The sequence below is a fragment of the Sceloporus undulatus genome, chromosome 2 (genome assembly GCF_019175285.1).
Source record: "Sceloporus undulatus isolate JIND9_A2432 ecotype Alabama chromosome 2, SceUnd_v1.1, whole genome shotgun sequence".
NCBI lineage: Eukaryota > Metazoa > Chordata > Lepidosauria > Squamata > Phrynosomatidae > Sceloporus > Sceloporus undulatus.
In genome coordinates, this window is record NC_056523.1 from 157752924 (window position 1) to 157776559 (window position 23636).

The window sequence follows — 23636 nt, forward strand, 5'->3', positions numbered from 1 at the left end:
TGATATGATGTTTTATACAGTATTAGTGATACAATGTTTTGATATGTAAATGCACACTTGTAATTTCATTTCTCTGTTTAGATCACATTAATTAAGTATGCCTCAATATTTTTCCATTTGGTCCATTAATAGACATTCTCATCTGTCCTTCAGGTAATTAGCACTACATATATTAGCAAGTAATCACAGAATGATCTAAAATCTAGACAATTAGACTCACAAGAAACTGGTGCAAAGGATATATCTGAGGATAGATTTCACACTAGTCAGAACACTGTGGGAAAATAAAAATGTTGGACATATGCCCAAGGGCTGGAAAATTGTTTCAAATTGTCAGCTTTTATAAGTCTAAGACCATCTAAATGCTCTAAAGTTGGAGAAACAACATGCTGAAGGATAGTACAAAGTGCATTATCGCTGCAGTGTTCCCTTTAGTTCCCGAAGTAGATCAAAAGGGGTCATGTCTGAAAAAGGCAGTTGGGTTTTTATAACAGCCCATTGTGTGTTACAAATATCCTTTATGTCAGCTTCCTTTTCAAAACAGTCATGGCTCTGCCAGTGGGGCTTATGCTGCAAAGTCCTGATTCTACTTGCTTAGCTTGTACAAAGCCAGTGTGGTTTAGTGGCTTGGGTGCTGGACTGTGAATCTGGAAACCAGGGTTCGAATCCTCACGCAGCCATGAAAACCCACTGGGTGGTCACTGTCCATTGTTACAATTTATCCATAATGAATGGATCCCTTTGACTTGCTCCTCATAAGCAGAAGTTCCTAGTTTTGCAAACTGTTACCCAAAACAAGCACCTACAGTGATATACCTTGGGCAAGTCACACTCTCTCAGGCTCAGAAGAAGGCAAAGGCACACCCCCTCTGAGAAAATCTTGCCAAGAAAACCCTGTGATATGTTCACCTTAGGTTCACCATACCTCGGAAATGACTTCAAGGGATACAACAACAATCTTGAGCTCTTCATTATTCTGATGACTAATTATTCTGATGACTATAAATAACAAAGACAGATATTAGGGCTTTTATAGTTTGCTTCTGGTACATTTTCTTGGGAATGTTTTGCAAGACCAATTTATAGTTGGCAGCTTCTTATTTTCTTCAGGCAGTTGCAATTTGAAATGGAGGGGCAGGGAAAATAGTTTGTAAGGCATGGGTGAGAATTGTATGGCCCTCCAAATATTGTTAGATAACAACTCCCATAATTCTCCACTGTTAGCGATGCTGGCGGGACTTACACATTGAAAGATCTACAGGGGTCCCTGATTCTTACCCCTGGTGTAAGATAGGTGACCTGAAATGCATGGTAAGACTGGATGTGAGAACTATCGTCTTCACCCTGGGATGGCCTGGCTGTCTCTAACTGACTGCAAAACCGGATGTTAGTAGGCTTAACATTATTTATTTATTTATTTATTTATTTAGCGCTGTAGATTTGCACAGCACTGTACATAAAAACAATAAATATATAAGAGTAAACTGCCTATGGTGTACATGCTAAGAAATAATAGGATAATATATATAAAATACATAGCAATACAGGAAATGGTTCAATAAAACAGGCAACATATCACTATGGGTGCTTGTTTTGGGCAACAGTTTGCAAAACAGTTTGACTTGCTTATGAGGATCAGGTGAAAGGGATCCACTCACTATGCATAAATCATAACAATGGACAGTGACCACAAATGTTGCTGAAAGCTCAGAGAATATGTGAATCTGCCTGTAGCTCTGAATCAGAGGGCAAGATGTTGTCCACCAAAGATGGTTGGAGTATAACTCCCGTCAGCCCTGGCCAGCATACCCCATACAAAGGGATTATTGGAGTTGATGTCCAGCATCATCTAGAGGTCCCAGTGTTCTCCATCCCTCTATTTCAATGTTTTGCTGGTGTTTCTTGTTCTTCCATAAGGTGCTTTCTAGTAAGAACTCTCAAAAGGAAATACCTTAATCCTTGGTCCCATACAGACAAGCCAAAATAAAACTGCTACAGGTCACTTTGGAGGTATGCTGTTTAAATGATACATGCACCCTAAGAGTCCGGAAGTTGTGCCAAAGCCATGCTCTAATCCTTAGGACTGAAATGTGACTTTGGTGTGGCCTTCAGACTCTTAGGATGCATGCATCATTTAAACAACATATCTTCAAAGTGACCCAAAGCAGCTTTATTTTGGCCTGTCTGTATGGGGCCCTTGTTACAATCAACTGGGGCAGAGGTTTCCTTTTGACTGCAGGATTCTGCCACATTGTAATATTGATAGATCAATCGCATTTAAATGCCACTTATCACCTCGTGTGGAATAAAATGATCAAACTGTGGTCTTCCAAATGCTGTTGGCCTGCAACTCCCATCAGCCCTGCCCAACATAGCCTATTGTGAGAAATGATGGAGTTTACAGTCCAGCAGGGCCACAAATTTCCCAAGCTTGTTGGGTCCCATTTGGGGCAAAGGCTGGAATATTTAAAAAGTGAGTGAAGAAACAAAGGTGCTGTGTGTAGGTAAGAATGGCAAATCCAAACATCTTGCAGTAGAGACAGAGGGAGTGCAGTCCACAGCTCATGTAGCCTCCAGACCTCGCCTCCCCAAAGCACTCACTTTTTAAAACTTACAGTTTTCTTCTCTTCTTCCACTTTACCACTTGAGGCTTTGGTTAGTCCAAAGTAGAGTGAACCCATAGAATGGTGAGTCAACACATTGTTAAGTCCCATTGATTCAGTAGGTCTACTGAGAACTAGCAATAGAATTCTGGCCTCTGTCTCTTATAATTCAGTTTGACTGCCTAGGCTCAGTGCTAGGGAATTCTGGGAACTTTAGTCTTGTGAGACATTTAGCCTTCTCTGTTAGAGAGCTCTGGTGCCATGATAAGCTACAATTCCCGGGATTCCTTAGCATTGAGCCAGGGCAGTTAAATCATTATCAGACTGAATTATTTCTGCAGTGTGTTTTGGACCATAGTTCTTTCAGCCTCAGTTGGTCATTCTTTTTTTAAAGGTACCAGACTAACCTTTTAACCACCTCCCTTTCTTATCCCCTCCTTTTGTGAGTTTCATTTTTAAATCTGGCAGGCCCAGGATGCAAAGCTATGGACTTTGATACTGGACTTTTCTGCTTAGAGTGGAAACCACACTGTCCAGATGCTGTGTTGAGTGGAACTGCTTTGCAGGCAATGTGTGTTCCCCTGACCAAGCGCTGTGCCCATGATGTACTCAGGCATCAATTGTTTTGAGCTCCAATGACTGGGTAACAGATTTAAGGTACTTTGTTGTTGCTCAAACTCAGGAGTGGACTGAACAAAGGGAAAAGGCTGTCACAGCAGCATTCTCTCTCCCACCTCACCAATGAACATTCCAGGGGGAAGTGCATTGCTGTTGCTTCTTGTTTGCACTGCATAGCATATGCTATTGAGACAGTGCCCTGAGACCATTCATAAACATTACTAAGTATATTCTCAATATACTGAAAAATAGGCTGAAGTACAGTAATGCATTTAGCAGAGGGAAAGGAGGAGGAATGAAATCTTCCACTGCCTGTTATTCTGGAATGTGGGTGGGAGAAAAAGGCTACTGATGACAGAGTTGTATTGATGTGGCATCTTAGCCAGCCAGTGTGAACAAGGAGGTCTTAATTTAAGGTTGAAATCAATAGATACAGATGTGAGTAAAAATTGTGAGTGGATTAGTGAATTAGATCTACTATTTCTTTATTAAGGGAAAGCATTTGTGGCATAGTTGTTTAATATTACCAGGGAGTAAAGGCGCACACAGTCACAGCTCTAGACTTGAGACGCTGGTGGTTGTATATGAGGCCCTTCTAGCTATTCAGTAGCACAAATTGAGTATGAATAATTAGGGTAACAATTAGTTCTGGTTACCTTAAGTTGTTGTAATGGCAGGACAGGAGAATCTAGTTGCCAGATGATTGGAAATGTATAATATTTTCTTTTGAACAGTGCATAATACTATGCATGTCTGTTGTTATTGTTCTTGTGATGTGCCTTAAAGCCATTTATGACCTATAGCAAACTTGTCACAAGGTTTTCTTGACAAAATTTGCCCAGAAGGGGTTTACATTTCCCTTCCTCTGAGGTTGAGAGAATGTGATTTGCCCATAGTCACCCAGTGGGTTTCTGTGTATGAGTGGAGATTCAAACCCTGGCCTCCAGAGTCCTGGCCCAAAGGTACACCACTGTAGAAATAATGCAGTTTGACACCACTATAATTGCCATGGATCCATCCTACAGAATCCTGGGATTTGTAGTTTTGTGAGTCACCAGCCCTCCTTGGCAGAGAAGGCTAAAGACTTTGTAAAACTACAAATCCCAGGATTCTACTGGCTGGAACTACAGCACTTAAAGTAGTGTCAAACTGCATTATTTGTACAGTGCAGATGCTCCCTAAAACTCAAACCACTACATCATGCTATGCATGTCTGCTCTGAAATAAATCTAATGTGATGGAACTTACTCCCAGGTATGTATAGGAATGGAGCATTAATAAAGAAGGAATGTTATCCAAGAGTAGGCTTTCTTTAACGCTGTTGAAAAAATGCTTCCTAATCAAACATTCCCTTTAACCCCCTTCACCCATTTGTTGTTAGAGCAATGGGTCTTTAGAGAGTAAGAGTTTCCTCCATGCCTCTACTCTATACATGCTGCCTTTAAAACTTCCCCCATTTACTCAGTCGCCCATGGTGGAGATACATCTAAGTAACCACACCATGTGTGTAGAAAACCTTCCAGGTGTGTTTCAAAGCACATAAAATACTACTCCCTCTCTTCATTTCTTTCTCTCTCTTCCTCCAGATGGTGTGTGCAGGTTCACTTCCTGAAACTTTCTTGTAGTTAGCCAGGTCTTAGACACTGCATATAAATATATTTTAATGTACCTTTAAATGTAATTTGTAACATTTTAACCTATGCAACTTTGCCTTACTTTGTTAAAACAGAGAGCCCCAAGAGATTTCAGTGCTGCTTCCACTTGTGAACTCTACTAAAAGAGGCTGAGTCTTAATCTAGCCAGCCTTCCTCTTTCCCAGAAAAGGACTAATACCCCAAGAATCTACTTCTAATCCAAAAAAAAAAAAAAAAAATGTTGTCGTATGCTTTGGAAAAATTACCCATTGCACTTAAGTGTTACTGTCTGAATAGATACTTGTTTGTGGGTTTTTCGGGCTATGTGGCCATGTTCTAGAAGAGTTTATTCCTGACGTTTTGCTGATGAAGATGCCAGCGACAGATGCAGGTGAAATGTCAGGAATAAACTCTTCTAGAACATGGCCACATAGCCCAAAAACCCCACAAAAGACTATGCATGCTGGCCATTAAAGCCTTCCACTTCATATTGAATAGAAACTGTTTACATCTTTTATTCATTGCAAATAATATCTCTGTTGCATTGTAAAAAAAAAAAAAACAGCTTTAAGGATTGGGGAATGAACTCTTTTGATGTCCATGGAGTTACTTTCAATGCCTGCGCATGTTTCCAGAGTAGCACTTGCCCTTGGATGTTTATACTCTGCATTCAGTTAAATATCCAGGATGTATTCATACTGTGCTCCAGGATATCCTCCTGTTTTAGTTAATGTTAACTTGCTCTAATTGCATCCTCTGTTTTACTGGATGGGAAGGCAATAATGTAGCACTCCTGCCATAGTTTCTGGAAGTTCCATTTAAATTTAGATCTGTAAAAATCTCTATTCCAAATAATACAATTTCTCAAGCTTCAGCAGAAAAAAAATGAGTATACAATAAATAAGCTAATGATTTAAGAAAATAGCCTTAAGTCTGTTATCCACCAGAATACTCCCCCAAATGATTTTCCCAATGCCAGTTGGTATCTGGTTAGATGGTGATTAGTTCAGATTGGTTAATTTTTTAATTGTTAAGCAGAGAGAAGTAAGAAATGTTAAAATGCTGTGACCAAGTTTTTTGCTGTCATTTAATGTAGACTGGGTCCCCCATATCATGCAGGGCATACTATTAGGCACAGCACCTTTGCCTAGATTTCTTGGGAAAGGAGAGGGTAAAGAGCGTTTTTAGGTTAATGGTATACTTAAGGAGTTCTTATAAATTCTGTTTTTGACAGTTTGATTATAGCACCTCTCACAGCTGCTGAAAATAATTTAGTTACTAAGGTGACAAATCTGTTGTCTTGACAATTGAAGTAATCTCTGGTTTGCTCCCTCCCCTCAATTTTCCCTGAGGCAATACTTTGTCATGTTTCCTGGCTACTTTAAAAGATGGCCTAGATTCTGAAAACTGTTGCAAAAGGATTGAAATTCTTGGACATATTTGCTGAAAATAAAGGCCTGTTTTCTGCTGGTTCTCTTGTAATAGCAGAAAGAATCACCTTGTGTTTATGACTTAGCCTGTTGTGAGGCTGCTTGATGCTTCTGCTCTCACACAGAGGGTTGTTTGCACATGGCCTTTGAAGAATTTGCAGGCAGCCTGTCAGATCTAAAAACTTAGGCACAGAGGAGATAATGCATGCCTGGCTAATTGTAGGTTAGGAGCCAAGGAAGCTGGCATTTCTATACTTTCTGTCTAACCACGTGTTAGTATGAGCAGGCTTGCTGCTGAATTTGCTTGGGGATGTGTGTGGTGGAACTGTCATGTCTCTTGCCACCGCACATGTCTTGTAGAAAGGCTGTACTGTATTCTCATATTCCAGTGCAGTTCTTTCCTGGGTGAGGGGCTCCATAGAATTAGACCAAGGATTTGCCATCCTGCTTCCATTGATAATTAGATATGACTTGCATCTTGGTATGTGTCTCCCTGACTTAGCTGCTCATTAACAAGGGGAGGGAATTAGGGAAGAGATAGACTTCCCAGAATCCCTACCCAGCATTGTCAGTGTTGGCTGAGGAATTCTGGGAGATATATATATATATATATATATGATATTCCTGACCTCTGAAACAACTGTGGATTACAAGAGTGGGAGTCCTCAAGATAATTGTGTCTCAGCCCCTGTAACCAAGTGTCAAGGTGTATTACCTTAAGCTCCCGAGTGAGAGAGCAAATGCTTTGCTATGCATTTATCTAACTCATAAGTCACCATTTAATTTAATTTATCAATCATCAGGTGAAGTAGAAATAAGGGCACAGTAAAGGCAGCTAAATCATAGGAGAGAAAATCTTGTAGAAATTTGCAGTTCTTGCAACTCTGACCGGGGCGGGTTACAGACGGGCAAAAAGGGATGTACTCATGACGTCATGAAGGTAGAGCCTTCAGACGGGCTTTACCTGAATGCCGTCATGAACATGCCCCCCGCACGCCCCAAGCGGGAAGAAGCGGCATTAAAAAGGTGCTGCTTTTTTCCGCTTCTTTTCTGTTTGATACGTACCTGCGCAGCTCCGTCTGTAAGCTGCTGCACCGATACGTCAGAATTGCTACGCCGCAAATATAAGTTGCCGGTTTAAAAGCTCCGTGTCAGCTGCGTCGCATAATGGATTGGGGTCCCGGGACATGCGTGGTTTGCAGCCAAACTTTAATTGCAACGTCCGCTGCCATGGAGCTGTGGAAGCTGAGGCACAGCTGCGGCGCATTTTAAGCCTCGTAACCCTAACCCTAGAGCCACTTGTGCGCATGCGTCGTTGCTAGAACCGCGGGAAGTTGTAAGTTTTGCCGGCGGATGTTTTGGTTGTAGAAAGGGAAAAGGGAAAGTTTGGGATTTAAAGTGACCCCCCTACACACATTCCTGCGCCATTTTCACCTGGGAACGGGCACAGTTCGGCTGCTCCTGGCACAGCTGTGTGGCGGCTCCCCTTTGCCACCAGGCAGGATGGCTCAGCCATCCACCAGCACCCCGAAAAAAGGCAAGGGGATGTCTTGGTCTCATACTGAGACGGCTGACATTATAGCTATATGGTCCCAGAAACTGGAGTAACTGCAGAAACTGGAGCAGTCCTACCTGAATGCTGACACATATCGAGAAGTGGAAGAAGCCATGAGAGCTGCTGCACCGGTACACCAGAATTGCTACGCCGCTAATTTAAGTTGCCCATTTAAAAGCTCCGTCGCATAGTGAGTTGGGGTCTTGGAACATGTGCAGTTTGCAGTCAGGCTTTAATTGCAACGTCCGCTGCCATGCAGCTGTGGAAGCTGAGGCACAGCTGCGGCGCATTTTAAGCCTCCTAACCCTAACCCTAACCCTAACCCTAGAGCAACATGTACGCATGCGCTGCTTGGAAAGTTTGGACTTTAAAGTGCACCCCTACACACATTCCTCTGCCATTTTCACCTAACAATAAAAAACGCTAAAACTGTAAATATTGACATATGTACAAAGGAGGTGAGGGGAGATGGCAGGGGGACAGCGGTGGCAGCGGAGACAGCTGTGGCTGCGCATTGCAGATTCAGCAGGAGCGCGGGGACCAAAGGAGAGGAGGCATCTATGATGCTGCTGACACTGGCAAAGTGCAAACGGACAAGGATGCCAACACCAGCTGATCACCAGCTGGCAGGAGACCACCTTTGTTTTAAAGGGGCTTGGGCACTTTAAATGTGCCCATAGGCTTTCTGCCGCTGCTGCTTAGCCCTGCGCAGCTGCGCATTCGCCAGCCGGCAAAGGGGAAAAAAAAGAGACCCCGGAGCTTGAATGTGCCCAAGACCTTTTGATGCGCACCTCTCATGCGGCAAAAGGGAAAAAAAGCCGCGGTTTGGGCCGCCCGTGAGGAAGCTGCCTATCTTTTTGCAGCGTCCTCCGAGGCGGCGGTTTGGAAACTCCGGGTCCGAAACGGACCCAGGTGAGGCGTCTTCATTGCCCCCCGTGTGGAAGCTCCAACACCCGAAACACGCCCCCGGGGCGGGCCGTCTGGAGGCTCCGCATTCAGCTGAATACACCTCCAAGACGTCTTCTCCTGCCCGTCTGTAACCCGCCCCAGTCTCTAATGACTGAAGCATAAATGTGACTAAATCCACAATTTGAAAGGGGATTTTAAAAGTCCTCACTGTGCTGCTGTACATGGGTGAGGACTACAAAACAGACTGAACAAGTGGAGAGTCTACTTATAAGCAAAGAGTGTATCTTCACTTTCAGTTCAAGCTGAGTGTAGGATCACTTTTAGTTATTTGCAGTGTAGCCTTTAAATTACAGAGAGGTACTGCTCACAGTCCAATTTAAAAGGTTATACCAGGCTTGGTTCCAGGACCTCCTATGGATACTAAAATTTGTGTGTGCTAAGTCCCATTAAATGCACTGACATAGTAAAATGCTGTCCCTTATATAAAATGGCAAAATCAAGATTTGCTTTTTAGAATTTATTTTATTTTATTTTTTTCCAAGCCTCGATGGTTGAATCTGTGGATAAATAATTTGTGGATATGGAGGGCCGACTGTACTTCTGTTTTCCAGCTATGAGCTGGACTCATCATCAGTCAGACCTTTGAAGAGATGTTCTAAGTTCATGATTTTCTTAATTTGCTCCCAAAGTTCACTCCTTGCATTTAAAAAAAATACCATTCTTAGGGGTTCAACTAATCTAGATTTCTAGTTACTAGAGTTTGGTGCAGCATAATAGCTGCTCTCTCACACACACATACAGTTGTGGCTTGTTTTTATTTTAAAAAATGCGACAGCCAGGAGTGCTTGGTACCAACTTCAGTTGATACACCAACTGCGTCCCTGCCTGAACTGAAAGGACCTTGAAGCAGTGGTACTTGCACTGGTAATCTGTCGCCTTGATTTCTGTAATGCGCTCTACGTGGGGCTACCCTTGTGCCAAGTTCGGAAGCTTCAATTAGTACAAAATACAGCACTGGTTACTGGTTCTTCGAAATTTGACCATATAACACCTATTTTGAAAGATCTTCATTGGCTACCTGTTAGCTTCCGGGCGCAATGCAAAGTGTTCATTATCACCTATAAAGCCCTACATGGCTTGGGCCCGAGTTACTTAAAGGAACACCTCTCCCTGTATAATCCGCCCCGCACACTCAGAACCTCTGGGGAAAATCTGCTGGAAGCACATCCAACCAGATTAGTCTCAACCTCCCAAAGAACCTTTACCTCAGTGGCTCCTAAACTATGGAACAACCTTCCGGAAGAGACCCATCTTATTACCTCCTTGGAGGGTTTCAAGAGGGCAATTAAGACAGATCTCTTCCGGCAAGCCTATCCACTCAATCTTCTGTAACAACATCATTCACTCTGCTATCCAGGATCAGAACATGTTATCTTATAAACGTGGCTGCATTGTTTTTAACTGTTTTAATGTTTGAAATTATATGTTTTACTTTTGTATTTTATTGTTACCATTAGGTTGTAATCCTGCCTCGATCCACGTGGGAGAGTTGGGAAAATACAAATACAAATAATAATAATAATAATAATAATAATAATAATAATAATATAGCTATAATACACAGCATAGCTGCTCTAATTGAAAAACAGCTACAGGCTGGGGTGGCTGGGTGGTGGAAGTATCTAATTACATGTTATACAGTGTCACACTTAAAATTGTTTGCCTTCTGAACAGGAGTTAACAGTATGTGCCAAGGCTAAGGGCAATGATTTTTTGACTCTCAGAAAACAAATTCATTCATTTTGGGAATAAGGTAACTGACCTTGAAAAATTGAGAGAGAAAAGAGTGGAAGATGCCTTTAGGACACCCCACTCCCCTAATGGTGCCTCCTCTGCTATCATAGGAAAAAAAATGGAGATCTTGAGGAATATGGGCATATCTCTGAGAAAGAGAAAGATGATCTCATGCAAGGGACACATTTATGGAGGAGGACAATTGGTCTGACAATATGACTTTGAAGGATGATGTAGGATCTTTTCATAATAGGCAGTTAAGTAGAGACATGGCCACTGTTGTTGTTTTTCTTAGTTGGGGCTGGTGCTTTATAAATTTTCATGAATGTTCTGGACAATGAGCAGTAAAGTGACCAAATCTGCTGGCATCACCACCTTGTTTAGGGTGGTTAAACCAAAAAGGATTTCTCCCAGCTAGGGGAAGGAGCTTCCATACAGCAAATGACTTAAAGCATAAGGGTGTATAAATGCAAATTGGGTCAAAAGTTCCTTCCTTTACATACATGTTCACAAAAGCTGGACTTTTCATGAGTAACAAAAATGCCTTGTTAAACCATGACATTTGCTCTACTACAAGTTGTACTGATGTTCACCAAATTGGATGGTTTTAAAAGGGGATGGAAAAAATTGACGGGGGATAAGGCTATCATGGTCACATGACATGTGCTGTCATGGCTATATGCTTCTGTGGACCAGGTATTGGAGCACATGGTCCAGTGAATGCTGTCCCTACATGTCCTATTGGTAGGCTTTGTATTGGGGCCTCTGTTTGGCAGCTATGTGAAAAGAATGCTAGAATACATAGATCCAATGGTGTCCCTGCCCAGGGTGTCACCCGGTGTGGGGAGGCGGGGCTTCTAGGGGCAGCACCAAATGGGCACTCCTCCCACCTTGCTGCCATGATGCATTGAGTGGCACCGCAGCAGCAAGGTGGGTGATGTGCTTGGCCCTGTCAGGAGTCCCCTTGGCCTTCTGAGTCCTGCATGGGACCTGGAAGGCAGCCACCACCATGCTGGCCTTCCAAGTCCCGCATGGCCATTGCCATGTAGGACCTAGAAGGCAACCGCCTGCTCCCCCCGGGGCATACCACCCCCCTGGGTCACACTCCCCTCTGGTGTGTCACCTGGTGCACTGTGCACCCCCGCACCCCAGTGATGCCACTGCATAGATCTTTGTTTTGATCAAGAATTTTACATTTACACTTACATTTTTATAGGTTCATCAATTAAGAAAAACACTGTCCCTCACTAGAGCCCAGTTGTGTAGTTGTCATGAAAAGCCTTTTGTACTGAAGAGAATTCAGTACTGCAGTGTGATTTGAAACTCCCTTTACTAATGTGATCAGCATCCTAAAATGAATCCCTTATTATGAATGGCATTCAGTCATCTGCAGCTTGCTTGAGTCTGTCAAGAAACATTCTTGATATCCAAACTGTGGTCTTAATTGTGTGAGTGTGCTGAAATAGTTAATGTGTAGAATATATACATAAAATATAGGTAAGAGAACCAGTGTGATGTAATGATTTGAGTGTTGGACTATCACTCTGAAGACCACGGTTCGAATCTCTGCTCAGCCCTGTAATCCCAATGGATGACCTTGGACAAGTCACACTCTCTCAGCCTCAGAGGATGGCAATGGCAACCCTCCCCCTGCCAAGAAACCCCCCCGTGATAGCTTCATTTTACATTTCCCATAAGTCGGAAATAATTTGAAAGGCACACAACAATAACACTACAATAAAACACCTCTCATTTTTTGTTAGAGGTAAATGTACATTTGGAAGAGACTGAATAGCTCAGATTTATAAAATCTCAATCCTTTCCATTAATAACCTTAATAGTTTGCTGTTATAATTGCAGGAGTGCATATTACAATCACATTAATTTTCATGGATAGCTGTGACTTGAAAAATCAGTTCAGGAGGCAAATCACAATGCTTTAGCCATCACCTCACACAATGGGCTAACCAGGTAGTATTGTTGGTTGTGTAAAAATGATTGTGTACAGTTGCTTTAGTATCTCTGTAGTACAGTCCATCCTCTATATCTGCGGACTTGCCTTGCGTGGATTTGAGGGGTGGCAAAGGAGTTGGAGTAGGGAAGAAGAGGAGGAGGAGGAAGGAAAAGGAGGACGAGTGGCCGCTACAGAAGGGGGTAAGATGAGGAAGGGAAAGGAAGAGGAGGAAGAACAAGGAGGGCGAATAGTGGCAGCAGAGGGGGGTAAGAAGAGGAGGAGAAAGGAGGAGGAGGCAGGAGAAGGGAGGAAAAGGGGTAGGAAAAGCAGGAAGAGCCATGACAATGGTAAAGCAAGGCAAAGAGGAGGAGGAGTCAGGGAAGAGGAGGAAGAAAAGGTAGTCCCCCTGCCACCAGCCATGGGGAAAATGGCAAGGCTGGCTTCAGGGATGGTGGGGGACAAAGTGCCATTATCCCTAATGGTGGTGCAGCCACATGGCTGCACCACCATTGAGTACTATGGGACTTGAGCATCCACAAATTTTGGTATCCCCCACAAATACTGAGGGCCTAGTGGGAGTTCTTCAAATTTGGCCTGCTTTTTTTGCCTCTTCTTCTCTTAGCCACATCTACTGCCCTCTATGAACACAGGCATTGATCCAAAGATACAGTTCAACTTGTTTAGAAAGGAGCCCTGGTGGCACAGTAGTTAAATGCTGGTACTGCAGCCACAAGGTTGTGAGTTCAACCCCAGGGCTTCCATCCTTTCGTGGATCAGAAAAACGAGTACCCAGATTGTTGGAGGCAATTGGCTTACAGATTGTAAACTTCTTAGAGAGAGCTGAGTTCACTGATAAGCAGTATGGAAATAGAAATGCTAACTGCTATGCTAAAATGGGGCTTTGTGCCATATTGCATGTATAGTAACTCCTCTTTCCCTTGTGGTTATTAATAATTTCTTCTTTCCAAGCTATTATGTCCCCAAAGCTTTTAAATTTTAGAAATACAATATTAGGTATTATGGATTTAAACTTTAGTAATAGTGATAAAGCTAGAAAAATTGACCTTAGCTTTGCTAGCAAATGGTTTACCTATTTTTCTTGATCAATTCTCTTGATTTTTCTAGCACCATTTCCCCATCACTTGAAGTGTGAGTGATATATGTAATCTCTTCCAGACAGCTTAGCCCATATATAACTGAACACTTATTTTCATGTGTGACATTCATTGAGTCATGGAATCATAGAATCCTAGAGGTGGAAGGGACCACAAGAGCTATGTAGTCCATTCCCCTGCCATGCGGGAATACACAAGAAAAGTACTCCTGAAAGATTTACATTCAACATCTGTTTAAAGATCTCCAAAGAAAGAGAGTTCACCACCTCCTGAGGCAGCCCATTCCACTCCCAAACAGCTGTTACAGTAAAGACATTCTTCCTGATGTTTAGATGAAATTCAGATGTTGGTGAACTAAACTTCTTTCTTCCACAGTCTGATCTCTATTTGGCTTTTTCTTTACAGACCCTGGCACATCTCTGGAACCTGCAATGACAAGTCTGAACAGTAGCCATGCAGAGAAAACTGGGGAAATGTCTTCAAAGCAGCCAACGCCAAAAGTGCAGGTTCAACGATCTGTTTCCAGAGAGACTATCACCATTCATTTCTCGGCATTTGGGAAGGAGGAAGAGGAGGAGGAGGAAGAGTTCAAGAAGTCTCTCCCTGAGGCACCGGATGACCAAAGCATTGTAACAGCACTGGAAGCTAAGGAGGACCTTTGCTTTGACCTTGGTGACCATGACTCTTCTGGTTCCACTACCTCGCTTAAAATGGTTGCATCTCCACTTGCCTCATCTCCCACAGTCACACCAACTATAAAGCCGTCGGAGTCCCAAGTATTCGATGTGGTGCCATTATCTCTCTCACCTTCCTCACATTCATGTCACGCTCCTCCCTCATCAGGTGGGGTTTTGCCTTCAGAACTGAGAACCACCCTGTCTTCTTCTCCATTGCATTCCCCTTCCAAGTCGCTTGTCACATCTAGCTCACCATCCACTGTTACTAGCTCAAAGCCCTTCATGAGTTTAGTTAAGTCCCTTTCAACGGACATCGAACCAAAAGAACCCACTCCACCCACAAGGCACAGGCAATTAATGAAATCCCTGGTGAAGTCTCTGTCCACGGACACTTCCAAACAGGAGTCTGAAGTGGTGTCATACAAACCACCTGACTCTAAACTGAACTTGCACTTGTTCAAGCAGTTCACTCAGCCTCGGAGCACAGGTGGTGATTCCAAAACAGCTCCCTCATCCCCTTTAACATCTCCTTCAGATACTCGTTCCTTTTTTAAAGTACCCGAAATGGAAGCCAAAATTGAAGACACAAAAAGACGCCTTTCAGAAGTGATTTATGAGCCTTTTCAGCTCCTCAGTAAAATAATGGGGGATGAGAGCGGTAGCCACAGGCCCAAAGCCTTATCTTCAAGTGCTTCAGAACTATCCAATCTTTCCAGTTTGAATGGCCATTTGGAAAGCAATAACAACTATAGCATTAAGGAAGAAGAATGTGATTCTGAGGGGGACTTCTATGGAAGTGACTCCAATATAAATAAGAGTACTAAACAACCTCAGATAGCTGAAGAGCATGCAAAAGAGGATGAAAGTAGAGGTTCCCCATTATTAAGCACAAAGGATGCCAATTTAAAGGGGCCACTGGTACTTGAAAGATGTTCTTTGTCTGCTTTAGCAAGCAAAGAAGATGAGGAGTTCTGTGAACTGTATTCCGAGGAATTTTGTTTGATAGAGGATGACAAAGCTGACAAACATTGGGACGGTTCATTGAAAACAGAGATGCCTGAGGAAAGCTCCACACCTTTCAGCAGTGAAGGTGAAATTGAACTTCATGTGCAACAGCCTAAACTTCCAATGAAGACATTGTACTTTCTCACAATGCTGATCTATGCTTATCTTATAGTCCCCCTCCCTAGTTACTTCAGTGGACTCTTCTTGGGAGTTGCCATTGGGTTTATGATTGCTATCTGTGTTATTTGGCTTTTTACACCAAGTGCTAGATATAACAGGCTACATGCACATTGGAACAAGCAGCTGGATACAGAACCTCTGGACATCAGAGAACCTGAGATATTGAAGGTAAGCAGCTGCATTGCTTTTAAAAACACATTCACAGATAACATAATCCACCTGTAACAAAGATTGGATATAGGATTTCATATCTGTGCGTATGCAAAAACAAGGACTATAACACTCAGCAGCAGAGTAAGATACAGGCTGAATTTATATGGCAGTGAATCCACGATAATGCAGTACTTAGACTGGTTTCATTAGTTGCTTAGGTCATCAGCTAGGGTATGTTGAGTTAATTGTTCTTATCTAGCAGGATTTGTAATTTTATCAAAGGATGGTGAATTGATCTAGAGAAGAATGGGGTGGGCAGATGAGTCATTTACTTCAGGTGTGAGAATCCTGAAGCCTTCCAGATCTATTTGGACTGTTATTACCCCCTTGCCTATGCTAGCTAAGGCCACTGGGAGTGGCAGTCCAGCAACAACTGGAAGGCTGCCTCTGTGCTGATGCTGAAGAGATCAAACTATGTGAAACCAGCTCTCAGTTGAATTGTGACAGACTGAAGTAATTAAACTGTTTATAATTCAGTCTTAGCCAGTCTAAGACATGAGAAGTAAGAAGATCAGTTCATGTGAGAATATTGGATCAGTCCAAATGTCTGTGAACGCCAAAGTCTTGTTCACAGAGTCACCAACCAGATAACCATGGGAAACCACAAGAAGGACATGAGGGCAGTTACTGTTCTCACCAGTAACTGGTATTCAGAGGGTTGATCTGATAGTTTTAGAACAAAAGTATTTGCAGAATCTCTCACTACTACCAGTATATTTTTTCTGGAAGAGTACTCCTCTGTGCCTCACATTGTTTCTCTATTTCTCTATTATGCCTAAGGGGTTCTGCCATTGTGAAACAAGAGAGCAAGCTGAAATTCCAGAATAAATTTATAAGACAGAATGTGTCCAATTCCTTCTGGAAATCAGTGAACTGAACAAGCTGAAAGGTTGTGTATGTGTTGGTTAAACACAAGACTGACGATGACAAGTTAAATGGAAGTTTAGTGCATGCTGAGAATTTTAAACTTTGTGTGTGTAAGGGAGGGGTGATCTCACCTGTAGCACATTATAAGTGAAAACTGTAATATTAATAGTCATAGACCAATAACATGGTCAAACAGAAGTTTCTCCAATCACCGAGAGAACTGTTTTTTAGAATGTCTTTGCTCCATTGTAAAGACCTTTTCTAAAGTGACCCTCTCCATTTAGTTTGGTAAAGTCTCTCTTAAATGTCTGACTGAAAGTTCTTACAATGTAATAAGAATAAGTGCATTGTATAGATAGTCAAAAGAAAATGGAATCTTGTATTTCAAGTTTGCACCCTACTTGCTTTCAGCCTGACCTTGCTGTTTCTGTATACTAAAGTTCTTCCTGTAGCTTTCTCCGTGTAAAGACTTATCAGCTGTACTCCTGCTGATTGTTTATCAGCCATCTTCCTGTTTGTGACCTTTTCTCCTTTAGAATCTGAGTGCCTTTCCATGGAAGAGTGCTTGCCTTTCTTCTTGATGCAAGACACTAAAATGCATCTGTGTCTCCACATGGCCCTGCCTGACCCCATCCTTGATGGTTTTCATGCACTCGCTGATCTAATTCACCCAACTCAGTAAGGCAGAGGGAAACTCTGGTTTATTGCTTATAGGCAAGGTGCTGGTATGCAAGACTTCTGCTTTATCACACTAGGGGGCAAACAGGATTTAAACAAGAGTTAAACAGGAAATGTCTGATGTTTATCACACGGCATTTCCTGTTTAACTCTTGTTTAAATCTGTTTTCCCCCCTAGTGTGATAAAGCAGATGGTCATATCCATTGCAAGAAGGGCCAACTAAGTCTAACCTTGGTGGTTCCTCCACCCATGGTTTGTTTAGCATGGCATGCACATCTGGCCTCCTGACCTGTCTCTATTCTGACAAGACTCAGAGTCAAAAGTCCCAGTTTGTTCTAAATTCCTTTCTCACCTTGATGTTGCTTCTGGTGTCCTCCTGCTCATCTATAGGTTAGAACAGAAGTAGAATGGCAGGTTGAGCCAAAATCCACTTGAAGGTTGCAGCTTAACATTGCAAGGTCCACTTTATAACCTTCTGAATGGAAACAGTCTCAGAAAGAAACAGTCTTGGGACATAGTTTGGGTTATTGTCTCTTTGCTTCTCTGCCAGAGCTTGGAAACAACTAGTTACTTGGCACGTGTCTTCAGAGGGAGTTTGCCACTGCCATCCTCTGAGGCTGAGAGAGTGTGACTTGTCCAAGATCAACCAGTGGGTTTTCATGGCCAAGCCAGGATTCAAATGCTGATCTACCAAGGTCTTGGTCCAGTACTCAAAGCACTACATCACGCTGACCTTCTAACCACATGCTTACCAAATACTTAAAATTACAGTCCTGTAAGCCCTAGACATAATAATAATAAGAATAATAGGATTTATTTATACGCCGCCCAATCACTGGGAATCCAGGTGGCTTACAACAGAGGGGATAATAGACGGTTCCCTGCCCTCAGGCTTACAGTCTAAAAAGACACAACACAAAAGGAGAAGAGAATGGTGAGGGGATCAGGTCCAGCATTCTTCTCTCCCTTTGAGGCCTGGACCAAGGCAGATGGACCGGAGGGAGGGCTCTTCTTCTTCAGGCTAGCTCTGGTGGAGCTGGGCCAGCATATTCTCTCCCTCACAGGCCGAAAGATAACAGTTAAGGAGGGAGGAACCTCTTCAGGCTAGCCCTGATGGAGCTGGGCCAGCCTATTCTCTCCCTCACAGGCCGAAAGATAACAGTTAAGGAGGGAGGAGCCTCTTTCTTCAGGCTAGCCCTGATGGAGCTGGGCCAGCCTATTCACTCCCTCACAGGCTGAAGGATGACAGTTATGGAGGGAGGGCGCTCTATCTTCAGACTAGCCCTGATGGAGCTGGGCCAGCCTATTCACTCCCTCACAGGCCGAAAGATGACAGTTAAGGAGGAGCCAGTGGGTAGAAATATGGGGAAGCAGGCAATTTCAGGCATTCCATATGTTTTAGACTGCATACCTCCTTTTTGTGCATCTTTGTATATTAAGATTTTCCTCCCATCTGTGGACAGGTATGAAAATAAATGTGGCTTCCTGTATCATATTTCCTCTGGCCCTTAGTTGGAGTTTAAATTGCATTTAATGCTAGATGTACTTTCCAGGATCTGTGTCACTTGTTATCTTGTTTGCATTTGCATAATAGACTTGTGCTTGGCATCTTCTTGAGCAGGTTTATCAGGGGTGTTTCTGTCACTCATTATGATTCATGTGTTCAAGTATCCATGGGGAGCAATCCAGCCACACTAGGACAGAAGACTTACCAGTGGGACCTTCCCATTTATGCTGTTTTAAAACCTTAGTGTACTGATACAATAATAGTGATAAATTAACAGAACAGTTTAGAGCACAACATCAGACCTCTGCTTTTCTGGTCCAGAATATATAATATGTTAGTATATCAAGGTAAAAGTGTACAAATTCAGAGAGTATTCAGCAATTTTTAAAATAGTCTTTAGTCTATTTAATTCCAGAAAGTGTGTGTTCATTTCTTACAATAAATAACAAAAAGGCATCTGAAGGTGTGAAGACAAACTGATTTATTATGGCATGGACTAGTGCAGGATTAGGTGAAGTGTGTTAGTCCAGGTGTTGTTAGACTACAACTCCTATTATTTCCCACCATTTTGCTGTGCTGATCAGCATTGCAGTCCAGCAACATTTAGAGGTCTGAACTTTATCCAGCTGTGTACTAGAGCATATGGTAAATGGGCTCTAATTCGTGAAACCACCATGCTACAAATCTTTCTTGAAGGTGCTGCCATACTGGCATTGTGCATACTCTCAATATGTTTTCAGTTTAAAATACAGAAGTATAATTTATGTTAAATATTTAAAACCAATACAGACAAACTGCTGAATGCTTGTTGCTACAGAAGAATAATGTTGATGGGGTACAGACGGCAGAAAAGGGGCAGTCTGCAGCCGCCCCTTTTTTTGCAGGGTTGGAGGCAGGGCAGCCTCACCGGCAGCCCTTGCAGCTCCAACCTGGCACTTTTCCAGGCCACAGGGAAGTGGGAAAACGCCGCTTCCCCATGGCCTGGAAAAGGGTGTCCATGGGGCTTCATGCCCCATGAACACCCCGGCAGGCGCAGCCAGAGGCCCCTTTCTCCCTGGCTTTGTTCCCATGGCAATCTAGTTGCCGCGGGAACGAGGTGCCCTCCCAGAAGGAGCTCTGTTTCAGAGCTCCTTCTTGCGCCACAAATAGGGCGAAAATGTGTGAAAATGTTTATCCAGAGATGGAAAGTTTGAAGAGCACAATTGAAAACAAAATAAGGGGTGCAAAGGTAGGTAAACGTCAACTAAATCAGTTTCTCTCCCATTGGGAGAGCTCACTGATAGCTCACTGACTTGTATGCCTAAACAACCGACAGTTGAGATGAGGCATACTCTAGATCAGCAACAAGAGCATCTGCTTTGTATTCTGAAGAACCCAAGTTCAGGCTTTGGTGTTTGCAGGTAGCTTTCAGTAAAGCCCCAGTTTGAAATCCTAGATAGCTGAAGCCAGTTAATGGATGCTTTCTCCCCAAGGATATCCACAGTGATGGCCAGTCCCCTCAGTGCATATGCATAGAGCCCATTTTGCCTTTATACAGCCTTTTTTAGGCCTGAGGGGAAGCTTCCCACAATAGATTTTCTAGTTCTGAAAAAAGCCCTCTACCTAGCATAGGTATAACACAGGCTGGGTGAGATTAAAACGGGGCTTTATAGCCAATCATACCCCTAGAAAGTTTAATTAGTCCTCCCATCAATCAGGATGTATATAGGGGGATGGACAGGTGGTTGCTACCTCCTGAGGTATTGAGCTCAGATGCAGCCCCTGGACATCTGGAAGTTGCCCACCCTCAGGTCAGGGATGGGACTCATGCGACCCTCCGGATATTGTTGGACTGCATTGTTGGGCTCCAGAGATTGTTAGAATGCAATTCTCATCATTTTTAGCCAGCACAGCATGGCTCTGATGTTGGTTATAAGAGCAGGTGACTTCCTATGTTCCAAACATTTCACCTTACAAATACAATTTGTAAATAAAAATAAAAGAAACTACTAATGCATACTTATGGACTGTGTTCAGGACTGGGTGTTAAAAGAGGCTTTTGGGAGTCAGGCAATGAACCTAGTAGCCCAATTTATTCCAACCCTACAAAGGAAATCATACTCTGTAAACAGGCAATGTTCCTGCCTAAGTGTTTTTATCTTGTGAAGTGAAGAGTTTTGAATTGTTACAATGGATGCACCAAGATCTTGGGTTGTGGAACATGAACTTCACATTAAGCTTGAAGTGGCATTTTGGACCAGGATTGCATAAGACGTGAGTCAGTTAGGATAAATAGCACCGTGTGAAATCGAGCCGGTTGGTAAACATGCATCAGAAAGTAGATGGTTTGTGGTCTGTCTTTTAACTTTCAAAGCTACTTGAGGAATGTCAGAATGTTTATGTAACAATCCTTTTAATATTTGAGTGTTACACAAATAGCATGACTTGCATAAGAACAGAGGGATTTGCCTGCTGAATCAGACCAGTTCATCCCTCTTGTTCAGTAGCAGTGTTCGGGAAAGTTACTTCTTTTGAACCACAATCCCCAGAATCCTCAAGCCTTCATTAATCAATTATTATGCTGGCTGGGGAGTTGGGAGAGTTGTAGTTCAACTTTTATATGGCATGGGCTAAACAGTTTTTTCTGGGAAGCCAGTGAGTAACTCATGTTGGCAACAGCTCTTCCCTGTTGTTTTCCTCCAGTGAGAGCTGCTCAGAGGAATATTGGCTGTGGAACAGGAGTTTCCTTTTAGCTGCTACAGTTAATGAGGAGGACCTGCAACACATCGTTGTAGCGTATACCCTGTCAATGAAAGGAATAGTCTTGTTCCAGACCATTTGCTGGATTGAAATGAGAGCCTTGTAGTTAGGGTTGCCATAATTCTCTACTAAAAACTGGGACAAAATGTAGAAGAAAATATAGGACAATTGTAGGATAAAGTTTAGGCCGAAATGTAGGACATTTAAGGTCCTCCATTTTCTTAAATGCCCTACATTTTGGTCTAAATTTTATCTTACATTTTGTCCCAGTTTTTAGTAGAGAAATATGGCAACCCTACTTGTAGTGCTGTTCATGCTTTGGGGTGGAGAATTTTTAGCAGAAGGAAGCTGAAAAAAGTCTCCCCAAATGCCTCTGTTGAGTGTTTTCCTTTCATTCTTCCAGAAATATTCCTGAGTAGTGCAAGGAGGAGAGATAATTTTGTTAGTGGCATAGGCCATAAATACCGCTTATCAGTGCACTTAAGCACTCCTTAAACAGTTTACAACGTGTAAGCTAATTGCCTCCAACAAGCTGGGTACTCATTTTAGTGACCTCAGAAGGATGCAAGGCTGAGTCGACCCTGAGTTCCTGGCTGGTATTGAACTCACAACCTTGTGATTTGTGTGTGAGAGCTGCAGTACAAGCAGTTAACCACTGCACCACCAGGACTCCTTGAAGCTAGCAACCAATTTTTCTATCACATACTCAGAAAGTGCAGTTCTTAGCTTGAACAAATATTCAATCCCTGTGTACTGTATATACTCAAGTATTTAGGTAAAAAAGTTGACCCTGAAAACCTGGATTGACTTATCTATGGGTCAATGTAAGTACTGTATATTAACTCTTATCAAATAGAAACCATCCCCTTTTCTGGGTAGAGTGGTAAAAGGCAAGAACTTATTCCATTCTGGGACAACCTAAAAGAAGCACCAATCCCCTCTACTCTCTCCACTGCAGTCTCACTTCTGGCCTTTTTAAATACCTGGATGGGAAAATAACCACATTATTTGATATCATTTTCCTTTGCTTCATCCTTTGCATCCTTTATGACATACCCTAAGTTTTACCCTCGTCTTGCCCAATAATTTTGGCCCCAAAATCTGCCTCCAATTTATACACAGTTTATATACAGTAGAAAAAATAATCTTGTTTGCTATATCATGCACTGAATTTATAAAGAAGCACCAGCTAGCCTTAACGATGGAAGTCACACAGATAAGTGGAACAGTAGGCTAGGACAATTTTCAGTTTAAAAATACAAAGTATGTTAGTTTGTGAAGTAACCAATTAATTGTTTTACTGTAAGGCCCTCTTAGTGGCCCGTAGCCAAGAAAGAAGCTTAACTCTGGAAGCAATACAGCCATTCTAGGTATTGGCATAGCTGGTTGCTATTCTTGAATCTTGCTCTCTGAAACTGAGCAACCTGACCCACAGGTACAGAGCTGTAGGTTTGGTAAGGCCCTGGGCAATGTGCTCTCTAGTGGGCCTCCCTGGTGCCCTTCCACAGTTTATCTGAAGGTAGATAGGGATGGGTATTGGTGAATGAACAGTTGGTAGTGAAACCCATGGAGTTCCTCCAGTTATGTCTCTCTGTCTGATGCTGAAAAGATGCAGTTGAGCCAGTGGGCGCTTAGCCTCTTTCATTCTCTCTATAGTGTCTCTGGGTCATCAAGGTAGAGAGGGCAACCAAAATGGTGACCTCTTCCAGCTCTATGATTCTATGTGAAGCCTTGGAGAGAAGGAAAACAGTGGTGGTTGCAACTGGATATCTGTGGTCCTCCCAACAGCTTTGAGTCAGCACTTCCCCCTCCAATCTTCCAGCATTGGCTGTGCCAGGTAGGGGTGATGGGAGTTGTAGGCCAAATCCAGCTGGAGGGCCACCGTTGCTTTCCCTTTGTTTACACTTGTGAAACTAAGGCCCTTATCAGATGAGTGTGGAACTGGGGGTCTTCTGCACTGGACGATTCGAATTTGCGTTATTTCGCAAAGTACTGTCATACCTGGGAGTCCTTCCGCATTGGCATGATTCAAATTGGCCAATCCGCATTCGCGCAAAGTGCATTCAGTGCAGAATGTTTTGTCACACCGGTGCTCAACATGAGGATTGGCTGATTCGTATCGGCCCCCTCGCACATGCTCAGTGGTGCCCTGCATGG

The 23636-nt window shown here is 42.9% G+C and overlaps 1 protein-coding gene across 1 annotated transcript in view; it reads left to right on the top strand.

Moving 5' to 3' along the window:
* The window catches only part of TEX2 (testis expressed 2), a 134681-nt gene that overhangs the window by 49245 nt on the left and 61800 nt on the right, over positions 1-23636 (top strand). The window contains 1 exon segment of the mRNA XM_042451555.1: positions 14018-15642. Coding sequence (XP_042307489.1) covers positions 14044-15642 — 1599 coding nt within the window. The 5' untranslated portion in view covers positions 14018-14043.